This window comes from Amia ocellicauda, chromosome 9 (genome assembly GCF_036373705.1).
Source record: "Amia ocellicauda isolate fAmiCal2 chromosome 9, fAmiCal2.hap1, whole genome shotgun sequence".
NCBI classification, from domain to species: domain Eukaryota; kingdom Metazoa; phylum Chordata; class Actinopteri; order Amiiformes; family Amiidae; genus Amia; species Amia ocellicauda.
Window position 1 is genome coordinate 36,974,601 of NC_089858.1, and position 21,008 is coordinate 36,995,608.

Below are 21,008 nucleotides of genomic sequence, written 5' to 3' on the forward strand. Positions count from 1 at the left end.
TACAATCATCCTGTGGCCCAAACTCTCGCGAGATGTGTCCGGGGGCGTGTCGTGCAGGGAGCCGAGTGTTTGAAAGATGGCGACGGAAGGAGAGGCGGGCTGTGCGGCTGCGGTGGAGTCGGAGGCGACAGAAGGGTGAGCGGAGCACCTTGCAGGGAATTATAGTATTCGTCACAACAAATAAATAACAATTGTGATTGAAAAATAGGTCGTTGTTACAGTTCCGCGATCGGAAGTTATACGCTGAGACTTTGAGACAGAATTTGAATGAATAGTAGAACAAAAACAACACCCCGCTGGTTTGCTCATGGCGCACGTTGTCCGTCATTATTAATTGTAATGCGCTGTACAAGTTGCACGTTTGGGATTGTGCTCGTCGCATCTCCGTACACCGTCTCTGGCGCAATGTCCGGGGGCTGCTCGGTTAGTGCCGCCGCGGCGCTGAGGTGACACCGTGATGTACACAGTGGGTCACGTGTGTGGCGATGCAGAGCTGGCGAGTTCAACGACGCATCGGGTTCATGTTTTACAGATAATGAGTTACTACTCACATTTTAATTGAGTTTTTAATGCATGCTACGTGGACCTGTTCAATGCACGTCTCGTTGCTCAAGCAATGCTGTTTCTCTTGTTAATGATCTGCTTAAATGCAGGACTTTTGAAATGTGCTACAATTGTGTAGGCATAGTCATTTAATTCAACTTTTCTCCTCCCCTCTCATTTCAGTGATGCTGGATTTTCAGACTTGGCAACAACCATGGACACGGAATCCTCAAATGGCAAAGAAGTAATTGTATTTTCATTTTCATTGAAACTGAAAACCTGAACTGCATACAAGTTATTTTCTTTAAGGCTTATTGCTCTTTGAGTCAATAACATCTGGGAGACCAGGTTTCATATTTCTCAAGTCCTATTCTTTCTTGTTCTCTCCACTCTTTTAATATGCTCAAGCAGATCTTGTCAACTAGCTGAACACATCCCATTTAAAGTTTGAGGTGTTGAAATCAATTGTGTAACTGAGATAGTAGCTGATCTTAATGCTTCCCGAGCAGTGGCTGTGATGGTGCTGTATTTCCTTTGTCTAGGAGGCGGGTGGCGATGGCTCGGAGCCCATGGACGCTCAGACAGGCTCGGTGGACGAGGAGAATGGGCGGCAGCTGGGAGAGGTGGAGCTGCAGTGTGCGCTGTGCATGAAGTGGTTCACAGCTGACACCTTTGGCATCGACACTGCGTACGTCCTGCTTTTAATGGTTACTGTGGACAGTGCGACTCACTGCAAGGTCTTCAGTTTTCTGCCTTTCAGTTAAGACCTATGTTCATCTCTCTCTTGCAGAACCTGCCTTCCCTTTATGACTAACTACGTTTTCCACTGCAACGTGTGCCATCACAGCGGCAACACGTACTTCCTGAGGAAACAAGCCAGTGAGTTGGATGGCTGGGTGCAATTAAATGTTTATTTCGTTTGTGAAATCTAGTAGGTGGAAGCGTCTTTTCTAATTTATTTAATCTTCTCAAGTTGTAGCACTTATTATTGTGAGAGATTTACTTAGGTGTAGCAGTTTAAGAAATCCCCAGATGTTGTAATAGTAAAGTGCAAGCTGACTATACACTTCTGCAGGTTGGAATATGATCCTTATGCTCGATACAGTATTGAAATGGTAGACTGTATGCTTATTGTAAAGCTGTGGGAAGGCTGTGTTCTTATGCCACCCTAATCCAATGCACGGATTTAACTGTGTGGTGTGTTACGGCAGGCTAACTGACTACACTGTGCCCTTCCTCAGATCTGAAGGAGATGTGCCTGACTGCTTTGGCCAATCTGACATGGCGGTCCCGGACTCAGGACGAGCACCCAAAAACCATGTTCTCCAAAGACAAGGTGCATGTGAAATCTGGTGATTTTTCATCTTTATTGTATGTCTTGGAGTTTTTACATAAACATTGTTTTTTTGACATTCCTTGCAGGATATAATCCCTTTCATCGATAAGTATTGGGAATGCATGACCACCAGGCAGCGACCCGGCAAACTGACCTGGCCCAACAACATTGTGAAGACCATGGTGAGCTTGTGTTCTGCCCCTTTGTGATGCCCTCGTACCGTTGCATTGCGTTCATGTTCAGTACACAATTTGTAAAGATGCAGATTGTATTATTGTAGAAAGCTCAATACACACACCATATTGTCTCTGATATTTCTGTGGTGTTTTCTGTATATTCTGCTTCACTTTTCTGAATCTGGTTTCTTGATTGTCCCGCCCAAACACCTCCACTCCACGGGTGATGGGGACCTTTTTTACTTATTCCCCTGTCCTCTGAAAATCTAATCCCAGTGCATTTGGGAATTCAGTTGTCCTTAAAGACCTACTTCTTTAGGATGGCATTTTTTTAATGAATTATTCCTCTGAAGTTTGTGCATGTTTGATCTCTTGTGTTTTCAGTTCTGAAGAACTTTGGAATGACAGCTGCTTTTAAAGGTGCCATATAAAATAGTTTATAGTTATCACACTTATCACAAAAAGTATTTATTCAATTAAAGTATATATATATATATATATATATATGTATGTTTTTAATTTCAGAGTAAGGAGCGGGATGTTTTCCTGGTTAAAGAGCATCCCGATCCTGGGAGTAAGGACCCTGAGGAAGATTATCCAAAGTTTGGGCTTCTTGACCAGGTATAGTGTCCAGTTTTCTACACCCTTCTTTTGACATTGGGAGACTGTCCTTGAAACTACAGGATTAGGGGTGGAACATAAGATTCCCATTGAGTACCAGTTTGACCCATGTCATCTTTGACAATACAAATTCACAATCCCTAATCCGAAACCCTTGGGGCCAGATGTTTTGGAATTCTGAATTTTTAGGATTTCAGTAATCGTAATGCCGCAGCACGGTCTGTGGCATGACCCCGTATGCCAACTCATTAATTTTTTTTTTTTTTGCAGCGACAGTTCAATAAAACTTCAAACCTATACATTCAATAAAACATAAAACTTCAAACATAAATGCAAACAATATCGGAGAGCACCTGAAGCACATGTGACTGCTAGGAGCACTGAGACACAACCAGTGTGAATTTAGTCATCTTTCTTTTTATTTTGTCTTAGTCAGGTCGACTATTATGCACTTCTCTTTTTTTTTGTCGACTAATATTGCATTAGTTTAAATGACATGACAAAAATGTGACCTAAATCTTGTCATATTGACCTACATGTGTATTACACTTAAATATTACTCTAAATAAATATAAGATTTGCGGATTAACTAGCATTCAAAATCATCCAAATCTCCAAAGCCTTCACAGGTTTGTCTCAGAAATAAACAAACGCAAGGATCTTACAAATGGTTTTTACATCACTCTTCAGGTGTTGCTTCATTCATTGTATTTTTCCCTGTGATATTGTAGCCACATTCAGTTTAGTTTCCTGTAACATTTAACATTTTCTCATTGTATTTGAAGTGCTGCCAGACTGCAGGTTTCTTTCTTCCAAGTACTGAATGAATGGTTGTCGACTGAACTGACTGTGCTTGGTAGCCTAGCTACTATTTTTTAAATCAGTCTGCATAGGCTATAACAGTAACATTATAGATAACGTAACTAGCTTTTATCCAACACTTTTTTAAATAAATATTTGTACTTATTTTAGAGGAAATTATCACACTCTCAAAACTCTTGGGTCGAGTTCTTGTAGCGCAGATTCCCGCAGATTCCCTCAGATTCCCTCAGAGCTGCGCTGCGCTGCTCCACCAATGGGGTCGCTGGAATTATGCAGATCTGCACTGCAAGAACGCAACCTTGATTCTACTGAGACCATGCATCTTTGGTTTTCAAAGCTTTTCAAATTTCAGAATTGTGTATATGGGATTGTGGACCTGTACTTTAAAATTGCCCTGACCCAGAAAAGCATTTTTAAATTCAATTGGAGCTTAACAGTAAGTACGTCTCTGTATTTGTTCTTCAACCACCAATTTCCTGTATTTATTTTCCTCAGGATCTTGGTACTATTGGTCCGTCATACGACAACCAAAAACAAACTACTTCTGTGCCGACAACGGGAGGCTTGAATGGTAAGATCTAGTTTCCATAGCAAGAGTACAAATTGGTCTGGTTATGGCAAATGTCTGTTTAAGAAACCTACCTGTATTATGTGCTTAGTGCTCACTAGTCTAATTTTAAAGGAAAGTGAGTTTTTATTTCTCCTCCCTCTAGCTAAACTCTACTACGAGGTAATTTATTGTTAAAAGCAACACAGGACATTCTAGGAAGTTTGGGAGTAGTTGGGGAAAATACTGATTAAATGATGGTTAGAATTGTCCAGTAAACCCCTCCTCATGCCTCACAATTCCAACAGTTTCTTTGTGTTCGATCTGACTCTTATGTTTGTGTCTAATGACTCGTTTCTACTGGTTTAAGCGTCCAAGCCGGGCTGGACCCTATATATAGGGACAGCTCCAGAGCTTATTGTAAAACCAGGCCATTGTTTTAACTAACTAGTCATGGCACTGCAAAGCCGTGAAATCCGTGTTCACCAAGTTTTTAATACACTTGGATATTAACTGTAAGCAGTAAAACATTTAATTGTTTCTGTATGTGGATTTCACTCCATGCTGCTAATAAAACTGTAATTTCTTCGTGATCCCACAAGGAATTTGAGATTATATCTTCCAACATAATGTAGCTGATCTCTTCCCTGTCTGTCTACAAGTCAAGCACACACCTCAACTTCTGAAAGAGAAGTATTTCCTTAGTGGGCACGACTGACACTTACGGCCACGTCTGGCACCAGATAGTTAACCGGCCACTAAACCTGGACACGCCCGGGCGCTTAAGCCAGTGGAAACGGAGCATATGATTGCAAAGGAGGTGGGCCAGCCACCATTTTGTATTATTGCTATGGCTGTGCACAACTTAGGCTTACGGCCCGTACTTTATCTTAGTGTAGATAGAGGCTGCAACTATCTAACGTTCACCTAATTTATATCAGCTCTGGAAGAACTTGAATGAACTAGTTGAAAATGTAACTAGCTGATGTTTTCATTAACAAGGGCAACCCTAAACCACTTTAAAATTGTATTCCAGGTGGACCATCTTTCTCAGGTGACTATATGCCATTTTAGCAGTTGGTTTAAGCAATCGTTTAAGTTATGATTTTAGCTTTGTTTTTTTGTTTTGCTTGCTTTTCCTAAGCTGGGTCCTCCCCCATCTTTCCTCCTCCCCAGACCTCCTAATTTCACACTAATACCTTATTTTGTGTTTTCATGACACTGCGTTAGTGCACACAGATCTTGTAGTGCTCACCTGTCAAAGCTCCCTCTTTAACTTCCCAAGTGTAACAATCAAGATCATAGCTTTTACAGTCTGTCCACAAAGTCTATGATGCTCTCAGCCAAACCTGATGTTGGTACAGCACTTTCAGTTAGAAAGGTAATTTTCTTCTATACATTTATTGCATAGATATTGTGTTTTATTTTTCTCTGTTTTCTTTTTTCTCTAGAGATACTGGAAATAGGTAAAAAAAAAAAAAAAAAAAAGCATAGATAGGAAATTTGATTGCTCCTTGTACTGAACTTAAAATCTGGAATCAAAACTTTTGACTTAAGTTTAAGTGCCCACATAATCTTGTTGAAAGATTTTGAATTACCAATCAGAACGGATGTAATATCCTGGCATTTAATTGAATTCTTAGATTTGCAACCCCAATATGTGCAATGGGCATAAACTGGGAGTCCTCCGCACAGTGGAGGATACAAATGAAGTGATTCAGTGCCTAAAGATCCTATCTGGGCACACTTCAATTCTGTGCTTGCAGTGATTTCATTTGCAGTGCCTTAAGGTGTTTCTCAGCAGGGTTCAAAAGGGAAGTACTGTCATACCTCCCACAGAAATGTATTTAGAAGAAACGCAAATGAAAAAGATCCCCCCCCCCCCACAACTAGTATTCTTAGAACTCTTCTGCTGAGAAACACTTTCTCCATATAGCGTCAGATGCTGCTTTGAACGCTATTTTGATGATGCTAATAAGGTGAAAGAGCCATTGTGCTATTGCTGTGTGCTGTTCATGTGGAATATGCAATACACTCTGGTGCAGGGTAGTGTGAAATGAACATCTTGGCAGGATTGTGGCTCCGGTAATGGTCCCGATCCAAGACCACTCCCATCACGCCATGTATAGCAGTGACCAAGCCACGGATGTCGTTCCTTACCTCGAGCAGAAACCTTTCCTACATAAGTAGGGCTCCTAGCTTGCCTATCTTTTATTTTTTGTTTTTCCACTTTGCTGTTCAAGTGTAGGTAACGGCTATATCACAGTTAAGGTTCCTGCTTTTCAGTTTATTTCTACAACATACCTACACAGGAGACTTGGTTAAAGTCAGTGTGTATCTCCTGCTGCCCCTCCACTATGACCAGAGTCTATTGCATGGGGTTGTCTACCACTGTCCCCCACCTTCCCCCATTCCTGACTGTATTGGCTGGGTTTTTGTTGTTGTATTGGACCGGTTTTTGCCAGATTTCTCCCGGTAAAAGGAATCAAATTCTCCATAATTCCCCTGCTTTCCTGAAACCTGTGTGTGTATGTGTGTGTGTGTGTGTGTGTGTGTGTGTGTGTGCAAAAAATATCCACTCTTGTGATTTCTTGTCTTTATACTCTCGAGTAGTGGCATAACACACAGTACTGCTGTCAGTTGTACACAGAGTTCCATGCATAATGTGATGATTGCAGCCAGGTAAAATAGACCTTACAGGACTCTTTTGATAATCGTACATGATAAATTAATCAATTAAAGTTAAAATGTCGGAGGAAAGCTTTTATTTTCAATTTCAAGCTTTACTGCTTTAAATTGCTTATAAATGGTGTTGTGTTTTGGGGTGCTGGTGGCGATTTGCTTGTTTAAGGCATAGGAAGTTTTGTTTTTCACCCCTTAAAAAAAGAGGATTTGATCATAATTTTCTGTATGTATATAGAAATGAATGTGAATAGCAATGATTTTCAGTCCCCTATTGGCTGTTTTCCAATGTATGGAGCTGAGGGTGGGGTCTGAGCGTTGGCATTGGCTGCCAGCTTGCTTTGTAACCTCTTGGGAAAGGATGTGGAGGTTCTGGCTGCTGCGCTGGCCTGCAGGGCAGTGTGTAGCAGTGTCCTTGTGTTTGTGTGAAAGGTGGATTGGCTCCTGGAGGCACTGGCAAAGGCAGGGGAGCCAAGCGCAAACAGCAGGAGGGGGGCACGGCAGGGACCGCAAAGAGGACACGCAGGTAGGTATTTTGTAAACATCAACCAAGCGTTTTTACATTCGGAAGAGGTAAAATAAGTCAAATTTAGTCCGTAACGATAAATGCCAGTGGAATCGGGTTTCTTTCTTTCTCCGGTTCTGCTTCTAGTGACCCGCTGTTCTCGGCTCAGCGGCTGCCGCCCCATGGGTACCCCCTGGAGCACCCCTTCAACAAGGACGGCTACCGCTACATCCTGGCTGAGCCCGACCCCCACGCCCCCGACCCGGAGAAGCTGGAGCTGGACTGCTGGGCCGGGAAGCCCATCCCCGGGGACCTGTACCGAGCCTGTCTGTATGAGCGTGTCCTGCTGGCCCTGCACGACCGAGGTACACGCCTTGATGCCCCCGTTCCCCCTCCGCACAGCGGCCTGGGCCTCCCACCCGTGTTTTTATTTGTTTATTTTCCTCCCAGCTCCCCAGCTGAAGATCTCTGATGACCGGCTGACGGTGACTGGGGAGAAGGGCTACTCGATGGTGCGGGCGTCCCACGGTGTGCGGAAGGGGGCATGGTACTTCGAGGTGTCCATTGACGACATGCCGGCGGAGACTGCGGCGCGGCTGGGCTGGTCGCAGCCTCTGGGTCAGTGAAGACATCAAAGGGGACCAGAACTCGCTGAGTGTGCATTGATTGTAGCTCAGTCTGGCAGTGGTTTGAGCTGCCACAAAACAAGAGTATGGAGTAAGTGGTGACTATGTTATTGTTTTATTTTTCTGTCCAGGTAACCTGCAGGCTCCTCTGGGCTACGATAAGTTCAGCTACTCCTGGCGCAGTAAGAAAGGGACCAGGTTTCACCAGTCCATTGGGAAACACTACTCAGACGGCTACAGCCAGGGAGACATACTGGGCTTCTTCATCGAGCTTCCCGACGGCACAGAGACTGCCAAGGCCCTGCCGGACACATACAAGGACAAGGTACTGGGACAGGCAGATCCCTCGCGTGTGGGCTGGGTACTGAAGCAGTCCAGTCCAGCAGAGACGGACAGTTGGTGGTGTGGTTGATTTGATCTTTTTTTGTCAAAACCAGATCTGTGTGTTGTAAAGAGTTTTTTTTTTTTTCAGTCTTTTGTTAAGTAGTGTTAATCAGGGGTGAGGAAAGATATATAAACCAAAATACAGGTGTATCTTTATTTCTCGTAATGAAGCTTCACCTTCATAGATTGTGACCAGTATTTGAAAATGTTATCTTACTCATTCCCATGAATTAAAGTGACACACTTGGAGTACTGAGGGCATTAGACTTGTCCTCTTTAACGATGTTTCCCCCTTTGTCTTTCCAGGCGCTGATTAAATTCAAAAGCTACCTGTATTTTGAGGAGAAAGACTACGTGGACAAAGCTGAGAAAAGCCTGAAGGCCATGCCTCCCAGTAGAGTGAGTGATGGGAGAAACCGGCCAACCACTGTGATTAACCAGTTATCTTCACTGTTACCCCCAGTTACAGGAATCAGTGTTTCTTCTGAACTTGATTTATTTCCCTACCTTCTTCCTAATGTGCAAAACAAGTCTAAAAGGTCAATAGGCAAGTCAGCCACCTGTGATTGTGTCTTGTTGGGTTTAGAATGATCTTCCTAAATTAGGATGAGATCAGTGCTGTTCTACCTGTGTTGCTTCAATAATAACCTAAATGTGTTATTACTGAAGAAACTTTTTTACCTTGAGGTTGTCTACTGCTATAATCTAATCCTAGATGATGGATGTTTTGGTAAATTAACACTTCTCTAGTTAGATCTTTTGCTCTGTAACTACGATATAATACGACATTATATCTGGCATTAAATCTATTCTAATGTCACTTTTTCCTTATGCTCCCCAGATGATCTTCTATAAAAACGGCGTGAACCAAGGCGTTGCCTACGAGAATCTCTTTGAAGGGATGTATTTTCCAGCCATCTCGCTCTACAGGAGCTGCACGGTGAGTCTCTCCAGACAGCCCTGGTCCGTTGGAAGAGAACCTTCGTGGTCTTGAAGGACCATAGACGTCACCGCGGGGAAAAGAGTGCACTCTTCTCAATGCCGTAACCCTGCGATGATAAACTGCTAGTATCATGTGCTGTTTGGTTGTGTGCCTGGCTGCAGTCGTATTCAGTTTTTTTTTTGCTTACTTTTTAACTTTTTTTTTTTTTTTTTTTTAGAAATGACTTCACTGTAGATCAGATCTATAGAAAGTTCAGTATGGAGAGAGCAGACTAGTTTGGTTTAAATGTAGTGATTTGTTTTTGTTTCTGTTTAGGTATCTGTGAATTTTGGGCCACATTTCAAGTACCCTCCGAAGGATGTGAAGTATCAACCAGTGAGTACCGACATAGATTTAAATATTGGTTTGTTTCTCTAAACACGAAGCGCTCATTACATTTCCCTGTCCTGCTAATGATTATAACCATCAGACCAACTGTGGTGTTTGTTAGGGATGTGACAGAGCAGACAGAAGTCCACATTCGATGGATCAAATTATAAAGCATTAAATTCATGTGGATGGTAGTGTATTTAGTTGTAGGTTGAGGGGCATTTTATATTTGACAGTATTACTGAAAAATCTGTTTGGTACAGTTTTTATTAAAATAAACACTTTATTTAAATGCTGTAAATTTGAAATAGAGCTGAAATAAACTTCTCATAGTCCTAAAATTTTATGTAATGGAGTACTCATTACTTTTATTTCACTTTTTCAAACTATAACAATGGCAATAACTTCAGACAGTTTGAATTAACAGTTCAGAGATGCAAAAGTTACTATTGAGCATGCTTAAGTTCTTATCATGTATCTAATACCACTATTACTAGTCACTTTACTACTCAGTACATGTAGTTTAGTAGATTTCAAAAACGTAAGCCACTCTGTGTTACAGTAGCTGCTGTGATGAGCATCAGGGGCAGTTTACATGCAGTGGTTTTAACCCGTGAAGTAATGATGCGTGTACACATTTGGCATCAGTTTTGCGGCAAAGAAAAACTGCCCCAGAGAAGGACAGGGTCGATCCCAAATACTCCAGTAAATGACATAAAAAAAAATTAAAAAAAAAAAAAAAAAAAAACCCTGAAAAGCAATATTTAGAATTGAGAAACATTGGATTGAAAGCGTGGCACCGCTCTGCCCCACTCCACTACACCCCTGTGTCAGAGGGGGAGTTCCACAATTTAAAATCTTTAAAAAGGCGGGAGTGTCACTCTGGTGTGCTCTGCGCTTTACACCCCTGGTCACCTCTGTAACAATCACATCATCCTTTCTCTCTCTAAATTATATCTGGACCACGCACTGACTGAATGAGGGACTGGCTTCATGCATGTGCGTGTTGCAATGGTAGACAGATATTTTGCTACAAATTCGAATTCGTTTGGTTTATTATTTGACAGTTCAGATTTGCTAAACATGTGCGAAGTTCGACATCTGCGAGCGCGGATTATAACTTCGTCAAGACTTGAGCGTTTGGCCTAGGACATTCTCCCATGCCTTCTGAAGAAAATGAAATTGAGAGAGGGGTTTGATGTACAAGATTTGTTTGAAAGAAGTTGTGGTTCCTGTGACCTGGGTTGCGGACTCACCCTTCTTTCCCTCCCCCTCTCAGATGAGCGACATGGGTTGGGGTGCCGTGATCGAGCACACGCTGGCGGACATGCTGTATCACGTGGAGACCGACGTGGACGGGCGACGGAGTCCCCCTTGGGAGGCTTAACTCCTCCAGACAGACAGCCACAGATAGACGCCTGACACCAGATAGCGTTCTCCGTACCGACCGCTGAGCCAGCCTCCTCTGACAGTAGAAAGACGCACGAGAGAGGGCCGACACCTTGGACGCTTCCTTTGCGGTGCAAGACTTCACATTTAAACGTAGCCTGCTACTGATTGTTTACAAGTAAGCGGCCAAGGGAGAAGGCATTGCAGAAACTCCCATGTTCTTCTTTGGTTTGTTGGTTGGTTTTTATTTCCCTCCCCCCAGCCTTCAACTTAAATTATCTTGTAAAAATCTAACAAACCAGCAAAAACAAACCATATCTTCCATAAGTGTGCTCTAAAGTCCCTCCTGTTGGAAAAGTGTGAAATAAAGGTGTGTGTCTTAGAACATTTCAAACATTTCAAAGCTGTTCCTCACATCCATGCTGTAAAGAGCTTGCTCCCAGTTAGCCCAGTTCAGAGTAGCAATAACCAGTGAGTGTGCATCCGTTCCATCGCCCTCTTTAGATGAGGACTTCTTGAGAGAAACCAGAACTGTGTTGCATATGCATTCGGGGAAAGAGGAAACCCGTGACAAAATCAGTAGCATTGACATTGTTGAAGAAGCAGGAGGGAAAATTCTAAAGGCGTCTTAAGTTTTCATCTTCAGAGAGAATGGTATGTACCAGCGCGCGCTGTCGGATCTTGGCCTCTTTATGCTCGGCCTTTATGTACACAAAATGTCAAGTAAGAATTGACTGAGATACTGTTACCCCTTTTACTCCCGTCGCAGAGTTGTAATTCTGTTCATACAAGATCTGCTCCACATCGATATTCCACCAACACAGAACCAAAGGCTTAAATTCTTAGGGACAGAAAAGCCGTCTGCAAACTGGGATAGGAGTACGATCTTGTTTCTAGCCTAACCTCTGCCCAGTCTTTATCGCAAGGCTATCACCCCGAGTTTTAATGGTTTTATTACAAAGCCCTTCTTTAAACTGAAGGCAGTCATTTTAAAAACCGGTGTGTTTGTTCGGCAGTGTTAATGTAAGAGGTTTCTGGTATCTCTATTCAGGTGCTGTCATCTACTGTGCTCTCTGTGTTTGTCTCATGTAAAGGAACCTGACTGTTCCCTTTGTATTAGGTGTAAAAACAATTGCAGGTTAAGTTTTGTTTTTCCATTATTTTGTATTGAAACTGTATTTAAATAAAAATAATTACAGATATGTACAATTCTGCAAATGCTTACTAGCAGTGTTTGTAACCAAGATGGTGTGGAAGTGGGAATCCAAGAAATGTATCAAACTCTGGTTTCAAATCTTAATTTATTTCAAAACACAAAGCATAATTCTCCAACAAACTACACAGTTGATGCATTGTAGCAGTGATGTTTTGAGTAGAATTTGTTACTAATAATAAATATTAAAAAGGGATGGTATTTAATAAACTTTTTCTAAACCGCCTTGGTCTTGAAACCTGGAAAACTCACCATTTATATAAGAGGGACTGAAATACACCCCCAATTCTGACTGGTAATGCAGAGTCCCAAATACAATCCCCAAAGTACAAGAGTGGAAAAGTGCTAAATAAATTAAACATTCCAAAGGTAACCCTTTATAATAACGTTATTAGGTTTCAATGAAGGGAATACATTGCAATACATGCATACAGTACAGGGTGGGTGCCAGAAGCATCTTGGGTAACACATTTATTTGTGGCAGATCAAAAATGTACAGCCTTCACGTATTTATGGTCTGTGCTTGTGTATCGAATCCCATTGATTTCTGACCGGGTGATAGGCTCTAGTTGGCTGAAATTGACTTTCTCTGGATGCCAATCTTCCAATTAAACAGGACCGGATACAGAATTAAGTCCTAAGATTCCAGTTGTTCTTTTGAATGATTCAAGTGTTCCATACGTTTAAATATATATATATATAAATAAATAACACTATTACATAGAATACCTGCGTGAGCACATTATAATTGCAACAAGAATAAATAAGGCAGCTGACGATATCTGTAGACAGGCTGAGACATTTTAGAATGGTTTGTGATAGGATCTGGACCGGTGGGCAGAGTTCGCTGTGGTTTGTACAGTGGTCGGTACATACATGCACACAAGCACACACCACACGGGCAGGGTGAAACGTGGACAGCTGGCATTTTTGAGCAGCTAGCATTGTGCATCAGCAGGCCAGAGATGGACTCATCTGGTTGGATGCCATTCGTGCTCTCAGGCACTGGGCGAAATCCACCTGCGTCTGGGAAAGCACTTGATTGATGATGCTCTTGGGCAGCCAACCCTGGGAGGAGCAAGAAGAGGACAAACGCATCACATGACTATTCACTTTATTGGGTATTGGGCCGCAGCAGATTTATACAGATTGAATTAGTCTTTCTTCCTGTGATACAAGTAATGCGTTTCAAAACATGGTTGGTGTATGCTTTAGTAGCACCTCCTTATGGCTGATCTAAACTCATCTAAACTGTGAACTTAATGAATCACACTTTCACACTGCTTTATGTGGTATTTTACAGTCTAAACAACTTCAGCAGGGCTTAATCTCCCTAATTACTGAACTTGGATGCTTACTCAGAATAGGCCAGTTTAACATCGTAAAAGAGAGCAGTAGAAGACAAATAAACGGCAAAAGACAGATAGTTCTGTGGTGTAGCACTAGGATCCAGATGTTTGAATACAAGAAAGGCTCCAATCACAAGATAGAATTCATATTAATCTATTAATACGTCAACACGGTTAGCCACAGGGTTCCAGTGTAAATCTCCCTTACTTTCAAATCTATGCTGAGAAGCCAGGTAAACTTTGTTTTTCTGGGGTCCTCTGCATTGGGCCTCAGAACGATGCACGTTGGCCCATTCTCAGCCCTGCAATGGGAAAGCAGTGCAACAGTTACTAATGATGGTCCAGGATATAAAAGAAGTGTAGAAATACCGTCAATCCATTCATCTATCCATCTGTTTCATGTGACAAATTCCTATTAGAAGTACAATATTGCGTTATAAGACTCACATGTCCAGATCAGAAATAAGGAGCAGACCCTGACCTAGTAGTTTGGCCTTCTTGCCAATTTGGAAATTCAAAACCTACTACTCAATGGACACTTTCCAGCTGGTAGACACATCAGGCTAAAGACACCACTGGCAAGTATTGGCTTGCTCAATTAGTTTACGTAACCTTAATCTGATTGGATTCCACCTGTAGGACATCCTGATCTTCTCTCATGTCTTAATTTGATTTCCTGTAACTTACAGTTGAATGTGTGTAAGGATGGCATATTGTGCATTTGTGGAACATAAAAGTTTAGTGATTGTTCCACAGTGTACGTCACTTAGGACAAATGCATGAGTCAAACGGTTCCAACTCTCAGCTTCCTGTTCAGATATGGAAGGTTTGATCGGTCGCCCTACCTGACCACGCCTTTCTGCTCGGGCATCCCAGGGTAGTGGGTTGACATCCCAGCCAGGAAGCAGGTGGAGCCCCTGCGCTTGGCACAGCGCACACTCACAAAGTCCCGAGGGCCCACGATGTTTCCGGGAGTCTCTGCGGCGACCTCGTGCGTCACCATGGTGTCCTGGCCTATCTTCTGCAGGATCTGAGGATTGAGTGGAGGAATGCTTGTTCAAGAGCTGGGCCACATTCATCTACGTTCAGCTCTCCCTTCCTCTTAACCCCTTAGGACTGTCCACTAAAGCGGTGGCTTTTAATTTAACCAATTGAGGAACCCTTTCTGTGTGTCTTTGCCTTTGCAGTAGCCCAACTCTCTGATCTGCACAGTCTACCTTGACTTTTTTGACACTGGGGTTCCACTCGCCCATCTGCTCCATGTTCCCCACCAGCTCTCCGTACAGGCTGTCAGGTGCTTGGTCCATCACCACCTCCAGTTTAAACACCTTGCCAACATCCGGGAGCACCTTGCTCAGCACCTTATCCCCGTTCGCCTAGAGACAAAGAGATTACCAAACACGGGCCATCATTTTCTCTGCAGGAGAGTTTATACCACATGGATAAACAGAAAAAAATCCAGCCCTTTGGGGTACAATCTTTGCTACATATCTGATCAGATTAGCACAATGCTTAATTACAGTTGCATGAGCTATAAAAGTAGGTACACGGATCTTACACAGCTCCCTGTGTCACCCACCACGTCTCCATATCTCACTCACTGCCACTATCTCTGTCTTCCAGCCCTCTTGGTTGCTGAGGATGCTGATGGCCTTCTGCAGGGCTTCCTCCCCCTGTTTGATGTAGGACAGGTCCACCTCACTGTAGGGCTTCTCCTCGATCCTGCTGCCTGTACCAACAAACAGGCCATTATCAGGAGGGGTTCTTGTGGTGGGTTCAATTCTGTCTGACACAGACCTGCGAGGCATATTTAGCCAAAAGAGTCTGTCCCGACTCTGCTATCCCATTAGCCAGCTGGATCAAATGGATCAACACTATGTTACACATGAATTACATGATTATACATGAAGTCATCTGACTGGGCAACTGGATGGGTTTCCTTTTGTCATGTATACATTCATGAAACTAACAGTCAAAATGCTTTATTTCAAGGTCTACATAAAAAATGCTAATAAACAAAATAACTGACTTTGGTGAAGTCATAGTACTCACTTAGCAAGGAGCTGCGTCTGCGAACTTGACTGATCCAGGCGCTGGGCCCAGGTCCAGATATTTTCTTCAGTTCCTGGTTAATTGCAACTACGGCGGTCTTCCTCAACCCTGGACATTAGGAGATTAAATACAAACGTTTTAATAAATAAATAAAACATTCAAAAGGTAACCCTTTATAATAACATTATTAGAAAGTGACTGAGTATAAAGTTATTTAAATAAATGCATGTGTTGGCATGTGGAGAGATGTTTTGTTTGTTTATTATTTTATGTTATCCTTACTCTTAAATGGCAAATACATCAAGTTGAATAGCACCTCTCATTGTGAAACAGTGGATTTTTTTTTCATCTGTAGATTTATGACTTTTTTTATGTAGGCTACTCTCAAATACATAGATGCGTTTTCAACAGCGTTCAATTGTTAAACATGTCCATACATACAGGCCATATTGGTGAATACACCGACTGCATGATATTGTAATTTGCCTTTTATTTGAAGAAGTCAACACTCTTACCAAACACGAGGTGTGAAATTAGGAGGTAGTGTCTTACCGGTCATGTTCCTCACATGTCTGTAGGAGATCCCGGCGCACAGTTTGAAAGTCGCAGGCAACATTGCAGCTTTTAATGTTAATAAAGAACTCAGAACTCAGCCTTTCGGACTTGGAGAGAGAGAGATCAACCGAGAATTGCGCTTGGAGAGTGAGATCAAAAGATTATGCAGGGGCTCGCCAGCCATCAGCCCCTATATAGCCCCCTGAAGGCCGAGGCGCTATCACACAGCAGATAAGAAAGCACATAATTTACAGCGGCGGCGACCCTCGGGCAAGGACTGGAGATGTGCCGGCCGAGCTTGTCACTGACACCCATAAACAACCCAGATGGAGAGATAGCGCCGGCGCTTACCAGATTTCCCCGATGTGTTTTTACGCACGGCTGGGAACAGGTTGAGCATATGAGTGACACCTTTCACACACTCGTGAATCCTATAATAAAGCATATGTTTTTTAAATAGAAAGGATTGTCCCCTCCCCTTATTTTTCTAATGTTAAGTCTGAACAATAGCTTCCCAGCTAACATACAACATGCTCACAACTATTGTTGGCTGGGCTATAACTTGTGATGAGCATTATAAGTATATGCAAAATAAACAGAATGATACACAAGATCTGCTGGACTGGAAAAAATGCATCTGCCAAGGTGAGGCGGTGAGGCACTCACTATGTGTCATAAGAGTGACAGCAGCATGTTGTGTCGCAATTCATAAATCACAACAGGGTGGCTTTCAGCACATTTCAACGAATCCGATCAATTGTGTTGCCTCATTGTTGATGTTGACACCAAAGCACCTCAGTTTGAACATCACATCCTATTAGTTTTAACAATTATGTTAATGTGATTGGGTGTGGACTATACACTCTTAGAACTAATGTGTTCAATTTAACACAGACTGTGTTTGTTCAAGGACAGCACAAATTAAATCAAATAAAGCACAACACAATAATGTGTTTTTAACACAACTCTGTGTGGGGAAAACAGTGTGAAAAACATTATTGTGTTGTAATTTGGCAAACTATAACACAAAATAGTGATGTCCTTGAACAAACAGAATGTGTTACATTTAACATTAGTTCTAAGAGTGTAAGTACACCCATTCAGTCATTTTCTTGTCGGTGTGTCTGAGTAATAGGTGACTAAACTTTCTGCTGGTCCTTCTCTGTACCGTACAAACTGTTACTGATCTGACCAGTCATGCAGTTACAGGCATGCTATTATCTAATCCCTTATGAAAAAGTACAGTTATAACAACAGTAAGTACACTCTAAGAACTAATGTGTTAAATTTAACACATTCTGTGTTTGTTCAAGGACAACACAATTTTGTGTATTTTTAACACAAGTCTGTGTGGGAAAAACATGATTGTGTTAAAAAGACATTATTGTGTTGTAATTTGATACATTTGAACACAAAGTTGTGTTGTCCTTGAACAAATACAGACTGTTCAATTTACATTAATTCTAAGAGTAGGCTACTCGTATTGTGTAAGGGATACGTTGTTCTAATCTCAATCTCAATACATCATGCCATTAATGAAAAACAGATTTTGCAGTTCTGAATACATTTGAATAATTGGAAGAGGACTGCTTTTACAAAAGATGGGATTGTATATTGACCCGACAGTCACTGTCCTATTTTATCTAACAATGATCTCAAAGCCGGAATTGCCCAAATGAATGTCGTCCGGCCCCTATTTCACTACTGTTGCAAAATGCCAGGACGTCACACAATGTCATAAATCTTGTCGGTCACCCACTATACACCACTATAAATCATGTCTGCGGCCGAAGAAAACTACCTTTAGCCTCAACCCACTGTCCCTCAACTCTCATGCTGAAATTTATTTCTGAAAACGTCCTTATCCTTATCTAACCACTTCAGCGGAGATTGAAAATGGGAGCAGGAGGGAAAACAAACTGCATTGAATACAATAGTAGACCTTTGCATGGATTAAGCAGAAACTTTGATTCCCCTGCCAGTCATGAATTCTAAACCCGCAATTGTTTTGTTTATGATTTACTGATCTTTCAGCATTATTACAGGTTCTTAACAATGGCATGAAATACACTGAATTACTGAATTGCTGTTACAATAAAATCATCAATGCATATACAAAATCTGTATTGCCCCATAAGGGACATTTGGTTTGCAGGCAGGGTTTAAAGAAACACATAACAAATAAATTAAGACATAAATACAAACATACACCAGGATTCACCATACGTGAAGAGTAGAGGTGGAGTCAAACATCAGTAAGTGCAACATTGTGTAGCAACATCAAGGGCTACCTCCTTTCCTCTGCGATTCAGCATCCTAACTGCTGTAGGGATAAATGAGTTCCCGGGTCTCTTGCTTTTGAGCCTTGGAGCTCTGAAACAGCGTCCAGAAAGGGCATGAGGTCACAGTGGCCTATGAGGGGGTGGCCAGGACAGTCAATGATGGCATCAGCCTTCCTGATCACCTGTCTCTCAAAGATTTGTGACCGCAGTGTCTGGCTCACCCCGGTAACCTTACTGGCTACTTTTACCAGCCTCCCCAGTCTGTGTCTGTTGCCCTCAATTATACAAACTCCAAACCATGCTGCAGGTCAAAACATATTCGATAAAACTGTGATAAAACAGAGTCATCATTTCACCACAGACTTTGAAATAATTCATTTTCTTTATGAAAGACAACCGCTGGTGTACTTTCTTACAAGTTGCATCTGTATACCTTTCATAGTTTAGACGGCTGTCAACAACAGTCCCAAGGTATTTCTAGTTGTCCACCAACTCAATTTCTATTCCTTTAATAAAGGTGTGTTTAGGGACAGGTGGCAACCTTCTGAAATCGATAACTATGTCCTTGGTTTTTAAAACATTCAATTCAAGGTGATATTCATCACACCAGGACACAACGAAATTCCGTTTTCTACTAAAGAACTTGAAATAATAAAAGTATAATTACCTCTCTCAATTTATTGATTGTGAATATTTTAATTCTGTCTCTCTCTTGGGGAGGACATTGTGTTCAATATATTTTACTTATAAAGCATGCCAAGTCTGCTGAAGACCTTCAGCAAAAAAAAAAACTGGCAGAGGAGTGTCTCGCAGTGATGAGTTTGGTGACCTCTGAGGGGTCAAGAGGTCAGTATTTCCTGCACCCTTATCGCATGACCGTTATCCACTGCTGTAGCGCAGATTTTCGCAGTTCTGCGCAGATCTTTAGAATCTCACCGATCCTATTGGCGGAGCAGCGCAGACCCGCGCAGAAATGCGGAAATCTGCGCTACACGAACGCGACCATATTGCCGCTCAAGGCGTGGCGACTCCGACTCCTGTCCGTCACTGCTGAAGCCCCGCCCCGCGAAGCAGCGGCCACGCCCTCCTCCAGGTGGCGGTTGATAGCGGTGGAGCTGCACTTGACGTCACTACCACTTTTAAGGTATATTAAATATACGATTAAATAAATAAATAAATTATATTTATATATATATATATATATATTTATTCAGTTTTGTGCAAACCTTTCTATATTATATAATGGATATTTTCTCTGGTAAATTAAAGTTGCTTTAAATGTTTTTCCAAATAATGTAAAATACTGTATCAAAATTTGAGCAACTAGTTTTAGTCGACATTGGTATCCTTGGTGAATAAATAAATAACTATTATATGTAGCAGTTTTCTATTGTGAAACTTTCTATCTGCAACTATTAATACAGACTTTAAGTAAACCTTCACAAATCATTTATGTAGAATAAATACTTTCACAGGCTATTTGAAAGTAGTCGTGTGCTATTTATGTATTTTTCAATATTGCATCTAAAAACTCAGTAGTATAATAAATTAGTGTATTCTTCGACATAAATGTTTGGAAAGAACTTTCCTTCAAAAAAACTTTAAATTACCCAAATGAAACCCCGAAAGCAACGCCTTTTGTCGATGTAGGAGAATTACATAACCGATTATTATTATTATTATTTCTTGGCCGACGCCCTTATCCAGGGCGACTTACAACATAAGTGCAAAACAAAGTGCAAAAATACAGTTAAGTAAAGGCATCAAACATTACAAATTAAATTTACATTAAACATAGCAATTCAAAATATAATACATTTTACAACTTCCAATTTACACAGGTAAGTACAGTAAGTGCAGACATACATCCTGGACGGTGAAAGCTAAGTACTGTCAAGATTTAGGGTCACAGTCAAGGGCTACGGGAAAGGGAGCAAGGAGGAAAACAAATCCAAAACACAAGAAGCATGATAAAACTGTGAAGTGCTATCTAGCAGGGTAAAAGGACTAATATTACAAGTGCTGTCGGAAAAGATGTGTCTTGAGTAAGCGCCGGAATGAGGTCAAGGACTCTGCTGTTTTGACTTTGGTGGGCAGGTCGTTCCACCATTTAGGGGCCAGGGATGAGAAGGAGCGGCTCTGGAGGAGGGAGAGTGGAGAGGAGGCAGAGTTAGCCTTCTGGCATTGGAGGAGCGCAGTGGTCTGGAGGGGATGTATGGGGAGACGAGGGTCTGAAGGTATCTTGGTGCAGTGTGGTCAAGACAGCGGTAGGTGAGGGTCAGTGTCTTGAACTGAATACGTGCCGGTATCGGGAGCCAGTGGAGGGAGCGGAGCAGTGGAGTAGCGTGTGCGAATCGTGGCAGAGAGAATACCAGACGAGCCGCAGAGTTCTGGATGAGCTGGAGCGGCGGGTGTAAATGCAGGCAGGCCGGCCAGGAGGGGGTTGCAATAGTCCAGGCGGGAGAGGACCAGTGACTGGACGAGCACCTGAGTCGAGTAGTTGGTGAGGAAGGGACGGATCTGGCGTATGTTGCTCAGAAAGAATCTGCAGGTGCGTGTCAGCGTGGTGATGTGCTGGGAGTAGGAGAGCGCAGGATCGAGGGAGACTCCTAGA

At 42.2% G+C, this 21,008-nt stretch overlaps 2 protein-coding genes across 4 annotated transcripts; one reads left to right on the forward strand and one right to left on the reverse strand.

Moving 5' to 3' along the window:
- The first annotated feature begins 26 nt into the window (after positions 1-26).
- ash2l (ash2 like, histone lysine methyltransferase complex subunit) lies at positions 27-12,161 on the forward strand. 3 transcript variants are annotated; one of them, XM_066714365.1, is made up of 18 exons: positions 27-135; positions 727-787; positions 1,086-1,231; positions 1,334-1,422; positions 1,785-1,879; positions 1,966-2,061; positions 2,581-2,676; positions 3,994-4,069; positions 5,082-5,099; positions 5,497-5,511; positions 7,160-7,253; positions 7,380-7,597; positions 7,683-7,850; positions 7,990-8,183; positions 8,549-8,641; positions 9,084-9,182; positions 9,501-9,560; positions 10,834-12,161. In XM_066714365.1, exons 1-18 carry the CDS (start codon positions 77-79, stop codon positions 10,939-10,941), a joined length of 1,785 nt encoding a protein of 594 aa, XP_066570462.1. In that variant the 5' UTR covers positions 27-76; the 3' UTR covers positions 10,942-12,161. The 3 variants fall into 3 exon arrangements, with proteins under 3 accessions (XP_066570462.1, XP_066570463.1, XP_066570465.1); XM_066714366.1 differs by lacking the exon at positions 5,497-5,511; XM_066714368.1 differs by lacking the exons at positions 5,082-5,099; positions 5,497-5,511.
- A 64-nt stretch (positions 12,162-12,225) lies between these two features.
- star (steroidogenic acute regulatory protein) lies at positions 12,226-16,259 on the reverse strand. The gene is made up of 7 exons (XM_066714369.1): positions 16,110-16,259; positions 15,558-15,665; positions 15,107-15,234; positions 14,723-14,881; positions 14,351-14,535; positions 13,714-13,807; positions 12,226-13,224 (listed from the first exon to the last, which is right to left on the reverse strand). The coding sequence occupies exons 1-7, from the start codon at positions 16,171-16,173 to the stop codon at positions 13,108-13,110; spliced, it is 855 nt and encodes a 284-aa protein (XP_066570466.1). The 5' UTR covers positions 16,174-16,259; the 3' UTR covers positions 12,226-13,107.
- Between the last annotated feature and the right edge of the window lie 4,749 nt (positions 16,260-21,008).

Excerpts from the sequence above, each read along its gene's own strand:
- ash2l (XM_066714365.1), top strand. The coding sequence starts at position 77 with ATGGCGACGGAAGGAGAGGCGGGCTGTGCGGCTGCGGTGGAGTCGGAG. Across the intron at positions 1,423-1,784 it reads CTTCCTGAGGAAACAAGCCA|ATCTGAAGGAGATGTGCCTG; the intron begins GTGAGTTGGATG and ends GCCCTTCCTCAG. Across the intron at positions 8,642-9,083 it reads AGGCCATGCCTCCCAGTAGA|ATGATCTTCTATAAAAACGG; the intron begins GTGAGTGATGGG and ends TATGCTCCCCAG.
- star (XM_066714369.1), bottom strand. The coding sequence starts at position 16,173 with ATGTTGCCTGCGACTTTCAAACTGTGCGCCGGGATCTCCTACAGACAT. Across the intron at positions 15,235-15,557 it reads CAGACGCAGCTCCTTGCTAA|GCAGCAGGATCGAGGAGAAG; the intron begins GTGAGTACTATG and ends TTGTTGGTACAG. Across the intron at positions 13,808-14,350 it reads GAGCAGAAAGGCGTGGTCAG|GGCTGAGAATGGGCCAACGT; the intron begins GTAGGGCGACCG and ends TTCCCATTGCAG.